Raw genomic sequence first — 26045 nt, 5'->3', positions numbered from 1 at the left:
TCTTGCTGTCTAACTTTGAATTTCCAGGGACCATCATGTGTCTAGAACAGTTTAACTTTGCTCATGCATATGAAACGTAACCCTGTGGTGGTTTTGGTCAAGTTTCAAAACACAAAAAGTAGCACAATAACAGTGTTATGAGTGATCCGAGATGACTTCAGGTAGATGGAAGAAAAGTCAGTGCTGAATTTTTGGCTGTCAGTTATGTTAACTGTGTGTTTTGAAGTGCAAGAAAAGCTGTCAGTGTTTAGATCTACCATTGTGTTTGTTTTTCCAGCTGTTGTAAAGTTAAATAAAATACTGGCAGTGGTTTTCGTGGTACCTTCCTAGGAGTAAAACCACTACTTAATAGCAAAAACTGTTTTCCTTGAGTGCCCCCAAAATGTGTTCTTGTGTATGGGACACATACGTGCATAGAAGTGTAAATACGTGCACAAAGTCATTCTTAGCAATTTTCTGATCCAAAGGATGAATAAAACCTAGGCTGGGTGGTGCTCTGTGGATGACCTTGAGTATGTCTGTGGACTCGGAGATCCAGTTCATAGTTAACGTACTCTTGGAACTGGAAGCAAACAAAAACCCTAAAGCTACAGGAAACTGCCTTTATCTTATCTAGATGAGCAATGAGAGTTTTCACCTCTGAGCACTTCCCTGGCATAGAAATACTTTGTTTCCACGTCTGTCTTGCAGCTCCCATTGGTACGAGCGTGCAGATTCTTTGGAATAGAATTTTATAACATTTTTCCTACACTGATAAAAATGAGCAGTGATTGAGTTCTCATCGTTTTTCTCATTCTTTCTTCAAGTGAAAGTATATGGAGCAGAAGTGCAATTTTGGTTATGGTGTGTAAATGTAAGTGTAATACTACTTGGAAGAAAACTCCTGAAGCTTGTGTTTCCTAACACTGAGTAACGTCCATTAAATTGTATTATTTATTGGATAACCAGGTGTCAGTTTTGTGTGTGTGTTTGTATTTTTTTCTAGTGCATATTTTATTAACTAAATAGCCTGCAAACTTAGAAGTTGAATTGATTATTTATATTACAGCATAAGCAAGGTTTGAGGTACAGTTCCAGAGGTCTAGTACATCTACCTGTTCTCTAGTAGTTTTCTTCTAATAGTGGAAGTCACTTTTTTAGACCTATTGCTCTCTAAACCATTCTTCATATGCATATTTTCAAGAAATAAATTTCAAATTCCATTACTACCTGGAAATTGCAATATTTTCTTCTGATTTCTTTTCCTCTTTACCCTCAGATATGCGTGATAAAATGAGAAAATGGAGGGAAGAAAACTACCGAAACAGTGAACAGATAGTGGATGTTGGAGAAGAGTTAATTAATGAATATGCCTCTAAGCTTGGAGATGACAGTAAGGAAACATTATTTTTTACAGCATCCATTGCTTTTGGATTTTATGCACTTGTCTGCTTTTGTTTTTCTCTTTTCAGACTCTGTATTATACCTCTGTGTTGCCTTTGTGTATCTGCTGGTGTTGGTAAAATATATATTAACTTTTTATTATATCAGGTTGCCAAAATTCCCAGATTATATTTGTTTCCCAAATATGGGGTGCAGTGAAAACAGATGGAAAAATTACCTGCTAGAACACTTAGTTTGCTATACTATTAGTTAGTTCATTATGTGAAGTAATGTAATTCTATGTAGCTGTCATTTGACTGATTTTCTGTTCTTCAACAGCACAGCAAACATCTGAAAGGATAATTTTATAACAGAGAAAGCTATTCCTTAATCAAGTCACACAAACTGCAGAAATTAATACTAAGGCCATTTTTATTATATCATTATGTTTGTGATTTTATAGTTGAAGATTAACTCTGCATTTTCACTATGCATGCAATTATTATTTTCACATTATTTTAACTGCGTTATACTAACTTCATAGACAGGAGGAGACAGAAACTTGGCATGTGATATTTCGTACTGCAAAAGAATTGTTTGGAAACATGTCACAACCGTACAATAGCACTCTGTACTATAAGCATAATGTAAAACAAAGTATAACAAAGTGTCACACAGGCAGGTTTTTATTTTAATGCTCATTCTTTTTTCTTTATTCTCCCTTCTTTATAGTTCAGATAATTTTATATAGACTTTCTTTTAATACGTTTTTATTTTAGTTCTTGAATTTTTCTTAATTGCTGTTGTATAGTGGATTTTTGCAGCCACAATAATACAATGTATTCACTAATATAAGTGATAGTATTCTAATAACTTTGTTCGGCTTTAGTAAGTTAACTTTAGTTTTGGATACCTAACTGCATGCAGTGTTCCAGAAGTCACATAGTTACTTCAGAAAAACATTTTGCTTCATTAATTTATTAAGTGAGGCGTTTTTTGGTGTTGGCTTCGTGGTTCTACAGGTAGGATTACTTTCATGTCAGTATTTTGCTCTGGTTCTGCCATGCAGAACCTCTGGGCAGTAATTCTGTTGTGAAGCTCTTTCACTTCTCAGGAACTTAGCCACGGCCAATGTTATACGCTTTAAATAAATATATGTGGATAATCTACCCAAAGAATCAATCACGTGTTGTATATATCATGTAAAAGACTGCATAGCAGTGAAGCATGAAGTGCATTTGGAGGTTCAGTACCTGAAGACAATGTTCTGTGCTTGTCTTACACTGTAACTGTGAGGAATGCACTTGCTGGTAGGCGGCAGGATGGGCTTAATACAGTCACCTGCAGAAGAATTGTCATCATGTCCCTCTGCTATAGAAAAAAAATGAAAACTAACTTTGGTTTTACTTTCTCATTACAATGTTGTTAATAATTTATGAGAATTGTTGTTTATTGAGGGGTTATTGAGGATTTTGGTATTCCTCTCAGATCTTACCAGTGCCCTTCTGAAACACTGTCCTAAGTAACACAAGCAAAGTCACTACTTGTCATTCCTTTCTTGTCAGTGTTGAATATGACCTTTTCATGATGTACGTGTCTTGTTGTTTCATAAACCTGACATTCAGGATTCATTAGATTAACTAGCTGCAGTATTTCTAAGTTTCTTAACAAATGCATAAAAGTATCTGTAAGTTATTTACATAATTGGGTTGCTTTTTTTAAAAAAAAAGTACTGTCAGAATAGCAACTTTGTGCAGTTTAAAAAACAAAACAGCAGCAGCAACAAGACCTACAGCTCACATAGAATTCTTTATTGGATAGCTATGAAAGGTGAATGAGTTATATGTGATGGATGTCTTGTTGCTTAAAGTATTCTCAAAAAAAACCCTGGATATTACAGTGCTTAATTCCAGAATGCATACAGAAGGCAAAATAGTAGATGCGGTGGGGTAGATTTATTTCAATATCATTGTAACTTGCGTCCTCAGGCAGAAGGCATCCAATGTAATTGGAAAAGAAAAAAAAATATTTTATCATTAGTGAAGAGTTTTAAAAATAAAAATAGCTAAATGAATATTGAGCCTAAAGGGCGAGGGTTTTATTATTCACTTTATAATTTTCGTGAAAAGTAGGGATTCACATGGACAATCAGTAGACCAAAGTTACAGAGCTAGATTTCAAAGTAGAAGAGTAAAACCCTTGGCTTTGTATTAATTTTTATTAAGCTTAAGTAATAAAATTTTAATACACATTAGAAAAACACATACCTACCCCTGAAATGGTTATTTAAACTTCTTACTACAAATGTTCTTCTGTGAAATATTTGACATTGACATGTATTAGGGATAGAGTATCAAAGCAGAGGTTTGCTCTAATGAGGAGAGCTGTTCATAAGCTATAAATGTACTCTTGTATTTTGATTTTTTTTAACTTAACACAAAATTTAAATCCTGTATATATGTTATCTGTATTTTGTCTGTATGTATGTATTTTTACATTCATGAAAAAATTATATACGTTATATAGTAAAAAGAGAATATATGTCTTACAGATAGTTCCATTGAGGAAGAAAGGTTACAGGCAACTTAATGCAGTCAGTACTTGTAGCACCTGTGTTACATATTTCCTTCTGCCATAGCATGACTTTTCTATCGCTTCTGTAGCTGTATTGTTAAGTTCTATACATTCAAGAACTCAGTAGGCCTAGAACAGAACTAATATAATCTGTCATTGATTTAGAGACATTTTTCAACTCCAGAAAGAAGACAGTATTTATAGGACTTTTGGCAGTTAAGAAAAAATTGTTTTCATTCTAGACTGAAATGGCTATTCTCCAGGTCTGATCAGAGAGCATGTCCTAATGGGGATCTGTTTAAAAGATTGCAGCTATAATGTTAGGAATAGCAGAGGATTAGAGCTTTTGCCTTTCAAGATGTCAAAAGGTACTTTATGTTACTGAAAGCAATAAAACTGCTTAAATGCATTTTTAATTAATTCCAGCAGTTTCTTTAAATGTCCCTGTTTCAGTAGTGATCCACAGGAGTAGTAGGGGAAAAATAAACAGACAGAATTCGTTAACCTTATTTATACTGTAGGTGTTTCCCATAACCTTAAAAAACAAAAACTACAAAACACAACAACAATTATCTAAATTTCATATCTCTTTTGTGTCCAGTTTGGATAATATATGAACAGGTGATGATTGCTGCCCTGGACTGCAGTCGAGATGATTTGGCATTGGTAAGTTTTCCAGTTGACTTTTCTCCCAAACCTTAAGTTTTTTTCCTGGGTATTTCTTCCAGGTAGCTCTTTGGACAGTTATAGGATATTCTGAACTTCATAGCTTGGACTTGTAGAGTATCAATAAACAGACTGCTGGGAAGAAACCACCTCCACCCACCTTCTATAATGCGTGACTTTTGTTTAGACAGATCGTGTCTCTTCCAATAGCCATGAAAATATTTACAGCTACTCTGGCATGGGCTACATGTCAAGAATAATACCGAAGTTGCCATATTGTACAGAGTGTGTTTGTTTATTAAAAACCTCTCCAATTATATTGTTTCTTTAATGTGTTGAGGTAAAATGCCCTGTCACACACATCAAATTATATGTCATGCTGGCTATCCTTGCTGACAAATTCATTGCCTTATTGGAGCAAGCCCAGCAGATGGCCACCAAGATGAATAAGGAGCTGGACTTCATAATGTATACAGGAAGGCCGAGAGATATGTGTTTAAGTCCTTAGAAGGTGAAGAGGAGATCTTACTGTGATCTTCAAATCTCTGACTGCATATATAATATGTAGTGGAAAGTTATAAAGAAAGCAGAGACAGACTTGTAGAGGTGCATCAGCGGACAACTGCGATAGACATACGCAGCAACAGAGGAAATTCCAATTTCCAGCATCAGGAAAAAAGCTTGTGACAATGAGGATGGTGAACACTTCAGGACACATGGCACAGAGAAGCAGTATTATTTCCTTCTTTGGAGATGCTCAGAAATGTTGTGATATGGCCTGAACCACCTTCTGGCTCTGTCACGAGTGGGGATTTAGCACAGGTGACCTCCAAAGGCCCTTTCTAATTCAAATTATTCAGTGGTTTTAATATAAATATTGGTAATGGGTATTTGGTTTTAGTAATTTTGTATGCAAATTTATTTGAATTATACAAGTAGCAATTCAGATAAAATGAGCTTGCTTAGAACTCTTAACTAATGAAAAATTACACCACCATCACTACCACCACCCCAAAAAAAAAATACCACGACCTTAGCTGCTCCTTTAAAGGAAGGAACTGAAAAAGGCAAAAAAAAAAATGCTTTGCAGTCAAATTTTAATAATTTTTTCATACGTCCTTCACAAATGACTGAGAAAAAATCATGGGCTTGTCTTGTGCCCTGAAAGCCAACAACATTGAGCTCATTCAAAGTAAAAAGAAAGATATTTTCAGAAGTTCAGGTCCTTCCTGGGAATTACTCTTCTAGTGCCTTATTCTCCCTCAGACAGCAAGACACCACATGAAGTCTTTGAGCTTCATGTGGTGTCATTTGGGTGAAATTTAATGGCCTGTGATATACAAGGGGTCAGACTAGAGGATGTAACTGGGAGAAGGACAATTTGAAAGTAGGCAGAACTAGACAAGTTGATCTCATTTTTCATATGTGTATGGTAAAATGGAGTACACTGGAAAACACAGCACAACTCATTGAACTTGTTGTGAACCCACTGAACTTCCCTTTCTTTTGTGTCCCAAAAGAAAACATTTGTAGTATATAACTGTCTGTTTAAACAAAAACAAACAGACTTACTGTTTAAATAAATGTGTTTCTGTGTTCTGATTTATATCTAAAACAGTTTTAGTCTTTATTTTCAGGGTCTTTTTAGGAAGACTTTCATGAAATTGTTGAGGCAGCCAGTGTTGAAAGATCGGTTTTGAAACATTATTTGTTTTTACTCACCCTGGAAGGGATTTTGAATTTCAGTTTCTATGCCCTCTAAGGTATATTGCTCAAGATCAGGGAGTGCAGCATTTTATATGCAGCTCAGAAAGGAAGTTAAAAGCTTAGAGGGAAACTGAGATACTTTTTCTTTTTTTCTTTGATAGATTTATAATAAGTAGTTAATTCAAGCAAGTCAACATCATATGCGGCTTTCTGCTGCAGCTGTTGCCCCACTGTAGACAAGCAGCTTTGGAACTTCTGTTTTTTAGAAAAAGCTTTTGACAGCTGTGATGAGTTTTGCTTAGGGGAACGGGTCTCATCTGCTCCAAATGAGGAGGCTGAGATGGATTTCACAAAGTTATTTATCTGGCCTTTTTTTTTTTTCTTCTTTTTATGACTTGTCCTCTTTGTCATGCACATGATGACAATGTATAATGCATGCAGCTACTGCAATTACCTGGTTCTTTTTTAAGCATGTGTTTTAGGGAAATTACTTACTGCTGGCAGACACCTGCACTAGCAGTGTTTTACATGCTGAAGTTCAGGTTTATATTTCTTTACTTTTGTCAGACTTTTAAAGTTAAAAACCTATGTGACTGAAAAAAATCAGGGAGAAAATTAACTGCTAGTTAAAGTTTCATATATAAATTAGATTTGCCATTGTAACTGCTGGGTTTCTGAGAGAAACTGAAAAGTAGTCAGTTAACATAGTGCAGAACCAGTCCTCTCTGTAAGAATTGATAATCTCTTATTAAAAAATGCAGTATTTCAAAAATAGATATTATCATAAATGATTATGGTTTAAATGATTACAGGTTAAATTTCAAAAGACGACATTCAGCGCTTCTGAGTTCAGAACAATCTGAAGGTAGACCTAATGTAATTTATTCAGATAGAGGGCTTTTTTTTTGCTTTCAAAAGTATTGCAGCAAGTTTTTTTGAGATTGTCTCACAGCTTTTCATGTCTCATTATTGCTTCTGATGCCTTTCTTAATCTACACGAGTTTATTTTGGCCTTGTGACTTCTGTATTTAGTTGGATAGTGATGCTGTAGTCAGTTCTAATATGAACAGTTCTAGTTTCACAGTGCTCCTGCTACTTCATCAGCTTTTCTTATGCTGTTGATGTCTTTCTTCTAGGTGCAAGTCTATCTGCCGATTGTGGGGCACAATCTGCTAATTTTTACCAATTTGCTTGACTGTCCATATTTTTTCCTTTAACCAGTGGATGTGATGATGGAACAGATTATGTGGATAGGCCCTAGCCAGAACCTTAGATCTCAGGAACAGGTTTATAAGCTCAGTTGCATAAATTAAATGCTATTGAAAAGAAGGGTTGTGTGTGAAGCTTTTTATGTAATTCAAACCACTGGCCTTTTGAAGTGCTTGGGGTCTATTGTCTTTTACCAAAGAGTAATGAGTCACCTACAAACTTTGCACTGCTATCTAGCCACATTTGTAATATGGTTAGAGTCAGTTTGCTCTGGGGAAGTTGTGACTCAGTCCCTCTACCAAACATCTTATTTTTTTTTATCCAGGCCAGGTGTCTCATTGATTTCAGGAGGTAGAAGTTATGCCTCCTCTGCCAGTGGGCTCAGTTCAAGCCAGTGACAAACATTTTCTTTGGATTTCAAAGTTTTATTTAAAAAATAAACACAGAGCATAGTATTAGCATAGTTTATTCTGAGTTACCCTTTTATTAAAGAATTATCGCATGAGCTCTTACCATTTTTTTTCTTTTTTCTTTTTTTTTTTTTCAATTTCTTGTGTTAATATGAGGCAACTAAGTAGACTGCAGTGTTTAATAGTATATGAACAGTTTTAGTAGAAGAGTTTAATTTTCTGGGCAAATGACTATTTCCAGGAAGCCTTGATGACTTAACAAACTGTATGGAAAATATTTCTTAGAATTAGTCTTCTTACAGACAAAGTTTCAGTTACTGAACTTCTCTTTATCAATTATTTTTATTATTTCAAAAATTGATATTTGCTTTTAATCATTGCAGGCTGTTGAATTCATCAGTCAAGGACTTATTTCCTTTCCTGCTTCGGTGTAGATAACTATGTTCACAATAGTATTTTTGATTTTATTTGTACAGTTTTGTCTTCAGGAACTAAGGAGGCAGTTTCCTGGGAGCCACAGAGTTAAGCGATTAACTGGAATGAGATTTGAAGCTATGGAAAGGTAAAACCTGGATTAAAAAAAATGTAATTTCTGTATGGAAAGGTGCATGCTATTTCTTAAAAAGGAATTCAGGCATAATAAGCACATGGCAAAGCAATACTGTCCATTTTCTTTAAAGAAAATAATGGTGTGCACGATCATATTATGTTCAGACATTTTTATTGCATTTTTGCTTGTACTATACAATGTTACATTTTTGCAATCTTTCATCAGATTTCATAGATTAAAAAGATCTATTACTTGACAGTTTAAGCTATTATACACTAAAACACTAGGCATTTTTTTGGCAAGGCCTGTGAGGTGTACATTTCATCTTACAGGTTTGGAGCAGCATGTGAAAATGAGTGACAGCTCTTTTATTTTTATTTATTTATTTATTTATTTATTTATTTGCTTCATTGTACTACCAATTACTGCAAAATAGAGGTTTTGTTGTTTGTTTATTTTCTGAGTGTGAATAAATCCAGTGGAATTTAATAAGAATTAAATCTATAGACTTCTTCATAGAAACAATTCAAAAAAAACACCTCCACCAAACCTGGAATAGAATGGCAGAAACTTAAAGTTAGAGTGACCTTTTTGAAATATCCTATAGAATGGTTATAACATACAAAATTTAATAGGAATTTCTATGAACAGCTGAGAACTTAGTTTTCCGAGAGGAATGACGTCCAGGCTTGAGGTTGACCACTTTTGTCTGCCTTCCTCCTTTGATTATTTCCTTAATACCAACATGTTGTTCTCAGGCACTTGTTTTGGGTTTTGCAGAGTATGGCCAAAAGTATGAGCAAGAGTCTTAGCTTCCTGTGCCTTTGAACTCCAGCAAATCTGTTCCATGCCACATTCTGCATACAGAATTAATGAGATTTTGAGCTTTTGGCCCATCTTGGTATGAGGGAATTGGAATTTAAAAGTAAACTCCTAAATGCTTTATTATAATTTATTTATTTAGCAGATGTTTCTTGCAAAATGAACTTTGAAAATGTAGTTTGATATGAGCCACTAGTGAAGGTCCATTGCTTGGAACAAAAAGAGAGGATAACTGGGCTCCACTGCCATAGGAGCAGTGTTGGTGCAACTAAATGTTCCACATTTCATACTCTCTACACATCTTCCTGAAGAATGTCCATTAAAACTTAGCTTTCTTTCTGCCTACAAGGGGGATGGCTGGACCAGATGATCTTGGAGGTCTTTTCCATTAATGGAAATGGTCTTTTCCAGGTCTTTTCCTTAATGATTCTGTTTCTATGAATACAGTGAGAGATTGGCAGCACAGTTTCCCCCATTCCCAAAACCTCTCCAAAAGTGCAAAAGATAATAATTATGTTCAGGCTTAGGTGACTATGTTGAAGACATTACTGAGTGAGAGTAGGTCTTTGTAAGAGATGATAGCTGCAAAACACCGTGTGTTGTTTCAGCTGTGAAGTGGGGGTTGAGCTGCAATTTTCCAAAAGTGCATGTGAAAATTCTTGACAGAATGTTGCTGTCAGTTTAGGTCCTCGAGACTGGACTATCAGGGCAGCAGAGGTATTAACGAAAGTCGAGGTTTCATCTCCACGGGTTTTCTCTAGAACTCGGAGGAGAAAGAAGGGCTTTAGCTCTAGGTTGTCTCGTACGGGAACCCATTTGTAGGTATTCTGACCTGTGCCCTGGAGAGGCCTGCCTGTCCCCAGGGACTGCAAGGGAAGCCTAGGGAGGCCTAGGCAGCAGTGATCGTGCACTTCTCATTAAATTCTGAGTGACTCCAGGAGTTGTTAAGATCATTCCTTCCTCAGCAGAAAGAAGAGATAGGAAGGAACAATCTTGTAGACGTTGATCGAGAGAGTACCATTCTGGAACTTGACTGGAATCGACTGGGTTAAGCTGGGATTATGGCCGTTTTGTTCAGCCTTGTAAAATACATTGGATGCAATAGCAGCTAATGGGAAACAAGAGTATAACATTTTACAGGATTTGCCTCTAAGTTGTTCTACACCTTATGGTAACTGGACTGGAGAAGTATTGTTGTGCAGTGCCCAGTACTGTACTCATAGCTGGCTGTGCAAACTGCGGCAGTGCTCAGGAAATGGTGTGAGTACGAGTACGTAAATGGGTGCACGAGGTGAGGAGGGGATGTGTAGCAAAATCAGCAGTACCTCTGAAAAACTGCTTGTCAAACTACTTGTCTACATGAAGGGATGAAGTATGCCCTAGTTACGTGGTGATAGAGCAATAGCTGTATAGTCAAATGTGTTTTGAATTGAATTGTTTCATTTGTCCAGATTGAGTTCTGTACAGGGCTAGCTAAACAAGCAAATTAAAGCTTAGATTTTTAAAATCATGACAGAAAAGACTTGTATGAAGTTTTAAATTATAATAATGAGGTGACAAATCATTATTTTGGATGGCCTTTGAAGTTTTGGGGTTTCTGCTTCTTGGGAAAGGAGAAGGAGAGAGTTGGGATGTGGTGTTTGGACCTGTTGGGTACAGAAGAAGAGAACAGATGAGAGAGTAAGACAACTTTGGTGTAGAACCTGTAAGCTGTTGCTGAAACAGTATTCCATGAATGAATTGCCATTTATTTTGTTTTTAACTTGGTGACATAAAATATTGCAGTTCATATTCAGCACTCACTCAAGAGAAATTCTGCATGATTATAATTTGCATAAATATAGGATAGTCAGAAAGTCAAAGAGTTCTGTCTTAACAGAAATAAATGTGAATGGTTTCTTTGAACAGGTATGATGATGCCATACAGTTATATGATCGAATTTTACAAGAAGATTCAACTAATACAGTAAGTTCAAGAGATTTTTCTGAACTGCAGTGGTTTGTTTGATAACATTTTGATGATGGTCTCACTGTGGAGATGAGTTTGCATGTATTACTGTATTTGTTTCCTTTAGTTTCCTAGTGTAATAACCTTGTATGTTATGTTTGTTAGAACAAATGAGATTCTCTTCAAGAAGAGAAGGTATGATTTAATCTTTTCTTTAACACTGAATTTAGAAGACACAAGGTTATAACTGTTAACCTTTCCAGCAAGCTTAATAGGACTTATATTGGGCCTTTCAGCTTTTCCATTTTCCCTGAATATTTAGTATTTAAAGGACCAATATAGTCCACCATGTGTCCTCTGTCTTCCTAAAGCTTAATCTTACTTGAAGATTAAGTACGAATGCACTCAGGTAGTGCTTGAATACTAGAGTTATTTTGATTTATTACCTGGAACGCTTCATTAGCTTTTGAAACAAAACGCCATAAAGCTGGCCAGCTGTATAAAGCAAAATCTGAGGCAGACTACACTTTTTTTAAGGATTTTTTGTGTACTGGTTGTGTAAGCCACCTTGAGTTATTACATGCAAAAATAAAAGTCCAACTTGTAGCTGTGTATTTAAACAACTTATTTTTTGTCTGTTTTTGGTTTTCCCAGCAAGGATAAAATTAGAAATATGAAGAAAATACAGAGTTCCATAATTTTTGTATCATACGGTGCAATGTCAGTTAACAATTATTACTATTCATTGTCCATTTGAGGCATATGTTTGTCTGTGTTACTTGGTCTTGAGGAACTGGACCTGTGACTTCTATGTAAATATAATAATTTAGCTATTGTCAATGCTTTGGCAGTCTCGTGTAAACCTTCACTGGTGCTTTTTGAACCTCAGCATTTCTGCACTTGGTTTATTTGATGAGGTCTGTTATTAAGGAATAGAAACATGTAACTGGGGTAGCTAAGGTATGCCAGAACTGGATATAAAGCGTCAGAACTTATATGAAGTAAACCATTTAAAGTAAATAAATAAATATATTTTAAGAAAACACATCTTGAAATGTTAATACCAAGTTGAACACTCAGACAGCAGTCGTAGATTAAAGTCTTTGTCTTTGAGCAGTGATTTAGCCATTTTTGGTGTGCAGATAAAATGAACTATTGCAGCTCTTCACTCTTATTTTTTCTTTCCCTAAAGCAGTTTTTCTTGAACTTTGCTTTGGAAGACAAATACAGGTGATCTGCAGTTGTTCTTTGAAAGTCTGTAGTGTTTTTGAGTAGAAGTTTGAGCACAAGCTGTGTAGTTGACTGCTGTTAATTTTGACATGTTTTAGAAGTGTATGACCAAAGGCTTTCAGAGACGCTAAGTCTTCAAAGTTTTGTTAAAATAAGATGGAAACCATCTACACAAGAATAGATCACTTAGGTGCACATTTTATGACCTTCTGCTGAAGCCACTGGAAAATGGAGCACCATATTACAATGACATCCATAGACCACAGAACTTTGAAGGGTGCATTTTTGGCACTTTTACTTTTCACCTGACTCAACATGGCTAATGTTATCTGAGTAAGTGGCTTGTAGGATATTTTTATAAAACAAAATAATATATTTAAATAAGTAACATGCCTGATTTGGATTTCCTCCATAAGAAAATCATAAAGACCCATAAAACAGTTGCATCATTTATTAGATTTCTGAAAATCTTAGACCAGAAGCAAAGAGTGTTGAAGTCAGTGCAAAAGTTCCTTGCTATATAACTGTAGGATATGTTGGCTCAGTCTTGCATGTCAAAAGTGAAAATTAAGTAGAAAGTTTTGATAAATTGACATGAGTAGATTTCTTTGTGTCTTTTACCTGTTAATTATTTCCATGCACACATATGGCTGCTGTAGGAAAATAAGTATTTCAAGATTTTAAAAAAGAAGCTGTTGCTCAGTTTGTCTTGGCAGTCACCTTACTGTATAGCAATTTCTTCTGGTGTGCTGACACATGGAGTTGCTTATATATATTAAACATTTTGGCAAGTGCTGTGAGTGAAACATAGACATTTGTTCACACGAATCGTGTAAAAATCATACTTTGCATCAACTGACAATTTCAACTACAGAGTAGAATGGTAAAAGCTTTTTCAGAAAATCTTGTATTTTAAACACTTAGCAGGCTTTTCTGTTACGTTAAGTGAACCTTGAACTCCAATTACATAATGGATGCTTACGCTTTCAGATCAGGTTTTGTTGTATGAAACTCTGAAATTAAGAGTAATTATTCTATTTTGTTTCTCAGGATAGAATTGTAAGTAGCCTTTGTTTTTAAAAGATGGTCATCTCTCTGTGTTTTACCTCACTCAAGGCTTACTTGCTGAAAAAGATGACTCATTTGACAATAGAGCAATGTTAATGCTGTCATTTCAGAGATCACATTTCATTCATCAAAACTTGTAGGCATTGAGTAACAGTCTGTCCCTTCTAAAGAGATTAACATTCGTGAATGAAACGTGACTTTGTGAAAACCGCAAGTTGCGTGCATTTTAATACAGTAGGAATGGCAACCTTTTCCTTTCCTGTCCATTTGCGTTGAAATGCAAGCATATTCAAGCTGTAGCTGTTTTTAAGGCTGCATAACATTTTCCATTTTAGGCCCTTTTTTATTAATTAAAATTTAATTTAGTATCCAATTGAAAATCTTTATACTGATGCCAAACAGTGACTGAGTTGTTTGTAGACAAACATACTTAGCCTGTTTCTCAGAACAAAATAAGGGGAGCATTGTTTTTTAGCAGAAAGGAAGGACTTCTGTTTGTTTGTTTTTGCTGATAATTTATTTCATTGAGAAGACCTCATCCTGCTTTGGAGTAAAACGTTGGATACCAACAGGAAAAGAGCACTTGGTAGAATGCGACTTGTATTATACTATGAAAAAACACCCAAATTGGCTTAGTTACAGGCATTTGAAAGTCTTCATTTCATGTACTCAGTAGAGACTGATGGAATTTTTATTAAATACATCTTCTAAAAATCCCAATTGTATTGAGCATGATCTATCCCAGGCTACGGAAACTAAGCAGGACTTCTAGAAGTTGTTCCTCATGGCTGTAGCACTGTGGGAAAGGGGCAGAAAGTAGGGAGAAGGAGGGAGGCTCCTTTCTTTCCCGAGTTGGACCCCAGCAGTGAGTAGGAGAAGGAAAAAACATTCAGAAGGAACTGAATAAAAAGTGAGGAAAGCAGAATTGTGAGGGCTAAAGAGAGAGGGACAGGTTAGGTGGTTAGTTAAGAAGAGAGGTCAGGTCAGATGTAGGGGAACAGATGGCTTGAAGGGTGGGTAGGAGATAAGAACAGATTTGTATTGGCATTTGTGTCTTGGACTACCTCTTCCCCGTTTTTTTTTTAAATAAAAATCACATTTTGCCTTGAGGCAGCATATTTTCTGCTGTCAATAAACAGCTTTGAGACCTACTTGTGCAAGTTGTCTTTATTCCCTATAGTACCTGGTGTATATTAGTTCTGTCAGTAACTGTTTTAGCTCTAGTCATGAAGCCATATACCATTTGAACGTTGCAAGTAACAAAACTTGCAGTTCTGCAGGATGGAATATCTGTTATTTCACTAAAGAGAACACAGGTATAGTATACGTCATACCTCCTGAAGATAATCTGCACACCCTTGAAATGACCAGTAGTCTTTTGAAGTGTGTAGTGAAGTTGAGCTGTATTGGTTAAGAAAATAAAGGCTAAAATTTGATATGATTTCATAATACGAAATTTAAAGCCAGATTCAATCTCTAGGTGTTTTTAATTTGTAACTTCATTTTCACAATGTTCTCAATATCTTTATTAGTGTTATGGATACTACAGTAGCATTTGTGTTCTGGATAAATTGCTTTTGTAAAATTTGATAGGAAATTTGCTTGGAATTGATATATTCATATTTTCTAACTGATGCTTAAGTCGTAATTTCTTGGGATGAGGCTCTTACAGAAGAAGTAGTGTCTTGAGCATTTTTTTTCCTCTCATTTGTCCTACAGCATCCATGTGAGATGAAACAGTACTGTCATTTTACATGTGGAGAGCAGATGAAAGCACAGCTCTGCAAAATTTTTTAGGGCTCAGTTTCAAAGTAGACAGCTCTCCGATTTTGCCATTAATTTCAATTCTGTAATGGATATTAAATGAGTAATTTTAAAACTATGTGTATATGTCTGTATCAGATTAAGTTGAATGCCTTTTTGCATTACTTTACCCTGGCAAAGATTTCTCCTTTTGGGGAGCAATTTAAATGAAGACCCATCTATTTGTAACTAAATAGCTAAATATTCTTGTGAACTGGGCTCTTCTCGATATGGCCTGTCCAGGAGTTCAAAGAAGGCTGATAAGAAACGAAATCGAGTTCATATGTCCAAGAATTGGGCTGGTGTCTAAACTGCTCCACTGTCATCCTCGTACAGCTGCAGTTTGTCCCGATTCTTCAACTCAACCATCAAGAAGATTGCAGAGCACTTAGTCAGCAAAAGGGGAAAGTGAGATAAGACACAGTTCTGTCTTCTAATCCACGGAAAATCTGAAGTCTTTATTGGTGTAATTCTTCTGCTGTTTCTCTAGAGACACTTTTTCAGCTAAGCTTTTAATACAATGAGACACTGTATATGCTTGCTTAGCTTAGGGCATGTGAATAATCTCATTAACTTCATGGGTCTAGTAATTGTGTTTCACTGAACGAAGAATTAAAAATGGAATTTTCAGAACATGATAGTGAACTACTTTAAGAACCCAGAAACACCGTGGCTTCACCCAGAACAGCTCTGTTTTTAGGAATGAACACAAGTGAGTGCATAGAGTCGTATGAATTAACACTTCTCTGTACTATTTTGAGATTATTTTTCCAGTCAAGCCATCTAGAGATGGGAATCCAGACACTAGAAACAAAAGAGTCAAGTTTTAGGAACGTATATCATGTAAATAAACAGGAATTATATATCATTAAATCTGAGCTTGTTCTTTCTACCATTTTCTACCCTTGCATGTTACTACTACCTAGTACCTTGACTTGATAGGGCAAGGGGGAATCGTTTCAAACTAAAAGAGGGGAGATTAGATTAGATGTTAGGAGGGAATTCTTCACTCAGAGGGTGGTGAGGCACTGGCACAGGCTGCCCAGAGAAGCTGTGGATGCCCCATCCCTGGAGGTGCTCAAGGCCAGGCTGGATGGGGCTTTGGGCAACCTGGTCTGGTGGGAGGTGTCCCTGCCCGTGGCAGGAGGTTGGAACTGGGTGGTATTTAAGGTCCCTTCCAACCCAAGCTGTTCAATGATTCTGTAATGTAGGTAACTTACTTGTTTTCCAGTTCCTTTATCAAACAAGATGAGGATAACGAGCACTGTTTGGTCACTGTCTATCTATTTATCATCTGAATAGTGATAATTCTTTTCAACTCCAGCAGTAGCCATACATTCATTTTGAACAGACAGAGACCTCTCTGAAGCTCTTGCAGATTTGTACATTGATCTACTAGAGTCTTTTAAGTTTCAAAAAAGTAAAGTTGCTTACCAAATGAAATCCCTACTAATAAAAGAAATTTGTGAAGCGATGTGAATGTTTCATTAAATATGTTGCTAGTCCTTCCAGGAAAGATTCCACTAGTCCTACGCTTAGGTTTGTATGGTGGTAGGTTTAAGGGGGATTGACAAAGAAAGTTTGGCACTGTGCCTGACACAGGATGGAGTTAGTGAGAGGTATGAAGAGCTGCAGCTGCTTCTTCGGATAGTCCCCAAGGAGATCTGGTGATTAAGCTGGGGTGCACTATATGGATCCTGAAGAAATGTGTTCATCTGCTGACACTTCTGACACACATCATCGACCTTTGTGAGACTTACTTTGCTTCTTGATGAATCATATCAACGAAGTGAGATAGCAGCAGGGTATCTTCTAGCATTTTTCCTATGTTTTACTTTTGTGGTTGTAGCATTTTTTTTAATGTTGGTGGGGATTTTGTCCCTTGAAATTAAGTATCTGAAAACAGAAGAAGGACTATACTGAAATTGTGCCAAATGTGCATTTAGCTTGTCCTGTTCTGACAGTGACCAATAGCAGATACTGGAAGAAGTGTATAAGAACAGGGCAGTCATGCAGTGTACTCTAGTCTGCCCTGCCAGTTTCTATTAATCTTCATGTTATGGTTTTCCTGTGCCAGAATTGGTAGCGGTATATTTTATAGCTCTTCATTGCATTGATTTTTTTTGAGATGCTTTTTGAACTTGTATAAATTCATAATAATTATGGTGTCTACAATATCACTCAATGATGAAGCCTCATCATTTAGTCATGGATTGGGCACATCTTCAATTTTTTTTTTTTTAACCTTCAACCTAACAATTTCATTTAATACCCCTAATTTTTCCGTTATGGTAAACAGTTGTTTAGTTGTTTTCTGTTCACTTCATTCATTCTTTATGATTTTATGGATCTTTTGCATTTTTCTTCCCTCTAAGCTGAGGGAAGAGAAAGTCCTAACCTGTGTAGCAGTTCTTTTTGCCATTTTGTACCCTGAACCCCTGCTGCTGTTCCCAGCATCCTTTCTGATTTTTGTTCTATATTTAGATGAGGAAGGAGAGCACAGATCTGCAGTTAGTATTCAAAAAGCAAGATCGTTATGGAATTGTGCAATGACAAAAATGATACTACTGATGTGTTCTGCTCTGTAGTCTTTTCTGATAATTCCAGCATCACTGTTGAGGGGGGTTTGGGCAAATTATTTTGTTTGTTTATTTATGACCTGTTGTGAACATTGAACTGATGTTTTATAGAGCTGTTTATTGCAACTTTTCTGACTGTCCAAATACAGAGAACTTCTCTGCATACGTTAAATTAGTATTGTTTTACCCTGTATATATCCCTTTAAGTGACTTAAATTTCAAGGGCCGTTTTTTCACACTGGCATTCTCTGTTGTGAATGTTTTTCTTTGCAGTTGACTTTTATACTTGAATAACTCATTATGATCAATTAACTTGAGCACATCTCTGTTAATTCCCTTGTTAGATCACTTATGACAATGCTGAGCAATAACTTTTAGTACAGGTAACTCTGGGATTCTCAGTGAAGAGAACTGACTAGTAGACAATCTTTTTCTGTTTTATATAGTCTAGCTGTTTATTTATCCACACAAAGACCTTCCCTTCTTATCCTGTGGCACTTTAGTTTCCTCCAGAGCTTCCAGCGAGAGATCTTTTTGAAATTCTTTTTGAAGTCAAAGTTGACTTTTAAATGGATCTTTATTAATCCAGACCATTGGTGACTCTCTCAAAGACCTCCAGTAGATCTGGGAAGCCTTACTTTTGTTTGCCTTAACTGCTCACTCTTTGATATATAACACTTTTCGTGTTTTTCAATTCCAGGCATGAGTTTTTAGCCTTTATAGCATCCACCAATTTTCTGTCTGCTGGTGGCAGACATGGGTTTATTGGATTCCTCTCTGGAACCCTGTAAAAAATTGTGTTGACCATTGCTACTTACACTCGACGTTATCCCTAAAGTAGCGGTTTCAAGTCAGTAGCTCTGTGCCTGCATAGATTCATTTGCAAGATTTGGCCTGATTTAACTGTCTTCCTTGGTTAACTTTAAAAAAATAAATAATAAATAAAAAATCTGGTAACAGTATATTTGTTGTGGTGGTTGTACGCAAATTATGTGGTATTTTTTGACGTCCATGTAATTCCTTCCCTTTATCTTTGTTGTAGTTGTTTACACTTTTGATTTGCATACTCCAATTTGAAGGAAATTATTTTAATGTGTCAAACTCAGACCAAATGACCCTTTTCTAAGTTATTAAATCCTTAACAAAAACAAAACTATGCGTTTATTTTAAGTTGCAATATATAACTTGTTTAACATTGCAGCAGTGAAACAAATAGGAAATTGCTCCTTTCTTAGACGTGTCAGTCCTTGACAATTCTCCTCCCTAGTACCTTATTTGCAACCACGAAATTAGACGGATCTTAAACTCTCTGTTGGTATATTTTACTAACCAAATGCAGAAGTTGATAAATGTTCAAATCCTCACTTCACTTTGAGTCTACTTAATGCTAATTAAAAAGAATCATGACAAATGGAGGATTAGTTCTTGTGCCAGATTGGGGATTATTAGTCTTTAAAAGAAATAGCTTGGAAAGGTTCACTGTTTAATAAATGTGACATACTAAAGTACCTTAGTCCAGATGATACTGATTACGGTATAAGTGTTTCTTTAAGATGGCATATATCTTTCCATTAAGAATGCTGGATTTACAGAATCAGCCAATAACTATTCCAGTATTTTGTTTTAAACCCTGGAAAATTGATAGGGGGAATTCCATGCCATAGGTTCTGCACGGTCAAACGCTGCATATCTTGTTGCAGCGTAGAAATTTCTTTTTTTTTTCTTTTTTAATTTAAGGTGGAAGGAGATTGAGTTCATTTTCGTATCAGACTAGTTCTTAAGAGTCTTATTGTTGTGAAGTGGAGAACTGAGATGTAAGGTTTGAATGTTATTTTGCTATCTTTTTAAACATAATTGTTGCAACTGTTTTAGTACACTACATAGATTTCAAAATAATCTCAAATCTGGTAGTTGAAAATAGGCCTCGTGACTATCAGTGGACTTGAAGTTAATGATTGCACAGGTTTGTACTCTGCGTTCCGCAGTCTTTTAGTCTCTTGCAGTAGGTCAAAATGAGCTGAGAAAGGCTCAGAAACGAGCTTATATTTTGAAATGTGAGACTTACACTAAACAAAGTCCTGAAACATTAATAAAACATATGACGTGACCTTTTTTTCAAACCACCTGATATTAAGGCAGGTAACGAATGGCATGTATGAAAATCTTCTGCAGTACTGCTGGGAGTCTGCCTTTTTTCTTAAAAGTGACTAGTTTTTGTCTGGTGGAGTGGTTGTTAGCACTGGTAGTGGTTCTGCGCAGTAAAACAGTTGGTTTAATTTGATGGAAATAAAGAAGAAAATGATGCTATGTTTGTCATTATGTAGCCTACTCTCCTCAAGATGCTCAGGAAGCATCCAGCACGTGAGGCCCAGATCACTGAGGAGGAAACTGATGCACACAGGGACCTGGATAGGGTCAGAGACAGCATAAATTAAAAAAAAAAAAAAAAAAAAAGTTTATAACACACAAAATTGCCCAGGTCTGGTTTTAGTTTTTAGGCCTTTTCATACTTGTTTTTCTTAAAGCAGGGACTATTGGAATCATATTGATTTCAGTCTTTATTTAAACAAAATAACTGATAGTTTTTATGGTCTTTTAAGAAAAGCTAGAAAGTGAGATAGAGGAATAGTTTGTGAATACAGATAAAAGCAATGCTATTTTGTTTCTAGGTCTTTATTTTTTAGAACAGTCTTATGACTCCTAGGAGTCACAGATCCAAATACTTTAAATCTCTTCTGCTGAACATCTATGTGAATGTCTCTTGGCAATGTTTTCAGAACATTTTTATATTAATTTTATTTATGTGATTGAAAAATGCTGTAAATTACTTTTTAAAAACCAAAACAAAAAACAACTCTACAGCATCTTTGATTTCTTCCCAGCAATTTTAAATACCTTCAAAAATTCTCTGTCACTCCAAAACACGTTGTGCATCCATTTCCCAGATTTTTCCTTTGAATGTCAGCACTGTTTTGAATGTCAGTGTGTCTTAGTTTACAAAGAGTTCTCCTTAAATAAATTAACTTATCCCAGGAGTTTTGAAGGTGTGTTTGTGGTTGAAGTGAGTGCAGATTTGAAGCCCAGATGCTGTTTTATTTTTGATAAGGGGAATTAAATGGGAAGTTTTAAATACTACTTTTCTCAACTATGAAATAAAAAATGTTACTTTGAGGAAATATTGCGTGCAGTTTAGAAGCAAATAAACTCAATCAAATGTGCATATAATTAATTTCACTCTCAAGTGCTACCATCAGGTTTTGGTAATTATGTCTAATCCTTGTATCCTCAATATTTGATTACACTACACGACATGCTTGTTATAGGTAAACATCAGTTTAAGTTTGTGACTAGAAATAATTGTAGCTTTTTATAAATTAACATCTTGAAGCTCCAGTGATTTACATTATTTGGGAGTGCTGTGGTCAAGAAATAAAGCACCCATGGGGAGAATCTGTTTGCAGACGCTTTTGGAGGACTTTGTTTGCATGCGATTGAAGGAGTTTCGTTAGAAATGAAGAGGGAGGATGGCTTACATGTAGTCTGTGCCTGGTTGTCATTGCAAATTAAGTTGTTGGATGCGTTGATTGATTTTATATATTAAACAGATGATTTCAGTTCTCACGCAGGTTATTTTTGACAATTCCAGTCTTACGGTTTTTTTTTTCTTATAATTTTGCAAATAACAACTGAATTTTCAATTTACAAGCTACATTTTGAAGTAGCTAGTCTGTCACCTGCAAAAGAAACTTGTGTCTTCGTAAGCTGTAATTGCACGCCGTGCTCCTTTGGCTGCGTACACTGTTATCCCCACTTTTCCCTGCTTTCAGGTTTCCTGCTCAGCGAGCAGGTCACCGAGCTGTGTAATCCCAGCCTTGGGCAGGCAGCTCAGCGCTGCCCCAGCGTTTCCCCCAGGGCAGGGATAATGACCTGCTTTATGAAATGCTTGGAGACCCCTTCATAAAACATGGTAGGGAGCAATGTAGTTGGTTTTTTTTTTTTGTCTTTTAGTTTTTGGGGTTTTTTTTGGTTTAGTAGTAGTTGCAATTTGATAAACATGTGACATGATTCTTGTAAGATTAAAAAAAAAAAGTGTAATCCTGCTGTTATCTTTATTTTAAAAGCTTTCAAGAAAATAAGCAGTGTATATTATTGTTAGAGTGATAGATGTGGTCAGCAGTTAAAATTTCCCGAGCCGGTTATGGATTTTAGCCAAACGTCTCCCAGTAAAAGCAGGAAGATGAATGTAATTTCACAGGTTGCAGTCTGACAAAGCAGCGCTGGATAACGGAGTGACTGTGGGTAAACCCGCCGTGCTGCCTGTGTCCTCATTTGTCTCCTGATCCTGCCTACGGATTTTCTCTCTACCTCCGCACTGTGTTTAAGCAGAAGAGTGAAATACTTTTAGCTCGAGTCATTTTCACTGTGTTTAAGCAGAAGAGTGAAATACTTTTAGCTCGAGTCATTTTCACTGCATTCGCGCTGAATATGTGTTTGTGAGGGAGGTGAAGGGGACGAGCTTGAAGGAAAGAATGAGCTGACAGTTAGCATTAAAAGCACTTCTAGTTATGCTGGTTTCTTGTGTTACTAACCAGCTTGAACTAGTTTACGTAAATGATGCGCTCCAGTGCTCTTCCAGGAGAAATTAACATTGTCAAACGATGACTAAAAGATAAATTACGTAAAAGAACAGTCATGTTTAAAATACCGTAAAAATACAGAAACCCCTACAGGGTTAACGTGACTGTTGCCTTAGGAAGGTACATCGTGAAGAAACCAATTTCAGAGCTATCTTGATGTCAAAGATTAAAATGTTTTGAGTTTTTGTGGAAGAGGTGTCTGTTCCCGTGCAGTCAAGGCTTCTGTAAGGCTGTACCCAGCTGTGTAACCACTTCATACGGTACGAAGTGAGCTGAGAGGTACGAGGGGAATGAGCAATGGCACAGGAAAAGCATACAGATTTTTCGTGAGTATTATCTCATGGAGCAATAGCCCAGATGGCGTTCGTTCTTCGGGGCACTTTGTGCTGGAATTCGTTCTTCCTTCTGTTCTGTCAGACCCCCGGTCTGATGACTTTCAGGCTGGTGGAGGTGTGGTGCTGTCAAATTGTGTCAGACTGCTAGCAAGACGGATGTCTGTTGTTTTGAATTACACCTGAAGTGCACCTTGATTTAAAACTCCTAGAGGTAGGGAGTTTTAGAGAGTCAGGAATTTTTTTCTGCCTTTAGAGAACTGTAACTAGAAAACTTCAGAAACTGGAATTTTGGACTGAAATTTAGAATAATCATCTATTAAAACTCTGTAGCCTTTCTTTTGGTGTTCTGTAACAACTTATATGGAGTTTGAAATATGAATGCAGTATAATTCTTAACTCTTTGTTTTTATATTTTTTATGTTGAAACACATTTTCTACCTACGTATTGGAGTACTCTTAGCTTTTGCCATTGAAATGGCTGCTTTATGTTCCCTTAACATTGAAAAGCCTACTTTGTGCTTCAGGAGTGGTGAGAAGCTTGCTTATGAGGTTGGTGCATGTTCAACAGGAATTAAAAGATGGCATTCAGCACTTTGACAAGAATCTTTAAAAGTGGCTGAAAGCCATAAAGTGGCAACCAAGGTGCATCTGTGGGATTCTCTAAAGCCCAGTCCCCATCTCTCCTCTGTAGTCATGGACCTCGTGAATGGCAAGGTGGGGGTCTTTGGAATGGCTGAAGATTAGCGTCCCCTGCTGTTTTGTAATTATCGGAATCTGGACAGTCATTTATTTGAATGAAATAATGCATACAGTTGGTACTTCCAAAGAAAGGCATACATAATGTGATTGTAAGAAGAGGTTTTCAATCTCTCAGTGGGATGTCATAGGGTATGTTTATAAACTCCAACCTAGCAGTTGCTCTGCAGTGGAATTCCGCTGGTATTGAGATAATAATTTGCACAGTCAAATTGCTTTCTTTACAAAAACCCAGGGAATTATGAGACCTTAATCCTTTATTAATGTCAACCCATAGGCAGCAAGAAAGCGTAAGATTGCCATTCGAAAAGCCCAGGGGAAAAATCTTGAGGCCATCCGAGAGCTGAATGAGTATCTGGAACAGTGAGTGTCTCACAAGAATACGGATTGTGTTTTGCTATTCTGATAAATCTTTTTAATTAAAATGGAATTTGCATTTGATTTACGCTTTGCTTCCAGGCTGGTCATTTACAGAATCTCTTCACACATTCTTTTTGCTTTTTTTCCTCTCTTGCCTTTTTCTGTACAGATTTGTTGGAGACCAGGAAGCTTGGCATGAACTTGCAGAACTTTACATCAATGAGCATGAGTAAGTTGTTTGCTAAGTCCACATAAAAACTGTTAAATTGAAATGCTCTCTGTACAAATCAAAGACCTCGGTGATTGTTTTGAAGGACTAGTGTTAGAAAGTATAGTCTCATTTCCAATATCAGCTTTGTCAGGAAATAATTAACACAGAATCAGCCTTATCTGACTACTAGTGCTTTAACAAGATATTTGATTTTTAAACAGAAACAATTTACTTAATTACCTGTATGTCTCAGTCGTTTTTTTAAATCCACTATTTTAAAAGAAATGTTTTAAGTGTGGCAATGAGCAGTATGCATTTTCTATAATTTTTCATTCAAGTGATGTTTTTTACTAGTTATAGATTTTAAATTCTTTACCTCTAAAAACAATTCATCACATCATTTGTATGTAACATTCTTATTTTCTCTTAGCCTACCTCTACAAGAACTTCTAGTAACCTTTAAAAATAAATAAATAAAACATGGATCCAGAGTTAGAGGAATTTGGTCGCCTGGGTACAAAACCCAGTGCAATCAAGAATGCTGAATGTTGTAGTAACTTGCTTATTGGATATTTAATGTTTTTGTTAGCTTTTTTTATTGCTGTAGTGACAGGAGGAAATCCCAGTGTGAGAGGATTAGCTCAAAGCCTTAGTGCAAGTTTTCTAATATCACGGCATTAATTCTAACCCCCACCCAAAGGCGTATTTCCCCCCCACTTTAGTTCTTCAGCCCAGCCTAAATTATATCACATTGTTTCCTTCCTTCCTTTCTAGAGAGTAGTAAAAGAATCAAATTCTCAAGAAATAGCCATTCTCACTGCGATGAAAAATTTGTTCCCCATTGTCTCTCCTTCCACCCCATTCTCAAAAATAATTATTAAACTCTTTCAAATGCTGACTTTTGGATTAATCTAGAATTTTGATGTCCAAGATTTCCATTTCTCCTGAGAAATTCACCAACTTTTCCAAGAAAATAGAAATTTAATATTATGTATACATATATATTTAGAAATATATTTAAGCTGTCAAATCTGTTGGAGCTGGAATATGGCTATAATGGAATAAACGGAATGCGTATTCCTTTACAGCTTTTGTCAGCTTTTTTTTTGTGTGTGTAATCTTTATTACAAAATCATATAATAAAGCCTGAGAAGGAAATTGGTTTTGCTCGTATTTGCCTTGGTTTGTAATAAAAAAAAAAAAAGTTGAACTTTCTCCAATTTATTGAAAAAGTTGACTCTGCTCACTGTAGTTTTATTTTATGAGCATCATGTATTATTACAATGATTTTGATTTGGAGAAAAAATGCAGTCTTGGTTAAAAAAGCAACTAAATATTAATTTTAGAAATAAAGGAAATATTTCATCACTTGTTTTATCAGTCTCACAAATTCTGTCTTGCTTGTGAAATCACCGTGCTGATACTGTTGTTAATAAACACACCTACATTTACAAGGTTTATATAGTCCTCATTCTGTCCTGATAGGAGGACTGCGGCTTCTGTTTTGGAGAGTGGAGCTACTATTCTTTTATCTCCAAATGAGATATCTCGTTTGAGATATATATCTGACCATTACAACGTTCATAGGAAAAAGAAAAAAAAAAGTGTATTTTAAGGAATAAGACTTGGCTGATTATGTGGTTTAATATTCTCATTGTTGCTAGATTGCTTTTACTCTGATATTAAGTATCTACCAACACTGGCATTATAAACTTTGTCTCTCTGTATTTTAGACTCCTGTCATTTAAGGTCTGTGTGCTATTACATATCTGTAGAAGATGCAAATTCTGCAGGAAACCCTATTAGTCAAAATATTGT

The 26045-nt window shown here is 36.0% G+C and overlaps 1 protein-coding gene across 1 annotated transcript in view; it reads left to right on the top strand.

Annotated features, from left to right (window-relative positions):
* The window catches only part of EMC2 (ER membrane protein complex subunit 2), a 41315-nt gene that overhangs the window by 4667 nt on the left and 10603 nt on the right, over window positions 1–26045 (top strand). The window contains exons 2-7 of the mRNA XM_083822582.1: window positions 1259–1372; window positions 4538–4602; window positions 8405–8490; window positions 11209–11266; window positions 23934–24019; window positions 24186–24245. Coding sequence (XP_083678708.1) covers window positions 1259–1372; window positions 4538–4602; window positions 8405–8490; window positions 11209–11266; window positions 23934–24019; window positions 24186–24245 — 469 coding nt within the window. The remainder of the gene's footprint in view (window positions 1–1258; window positions 1373–4537; window positions 4603–8404; window positions 8491–11208; window positions 11267–23933; window positions 24020–24185; window positions 24246–26045) is intronic.

Source organism: Anser anser (genome assembly GCF_964211835.1).
Source record: "Anser anser genome assembly, chromosome: 2".
Taxonomy (NCBI): Eukaryota; Metazoa; Chordata; class Aves; order Anseriformes; family Anatidae; genus Anser; species Anser anser.
Note: the sequence above shows the minus strand (reverse complement) of the source record. Positions and strands in the feature narration are given on the sequence as shown.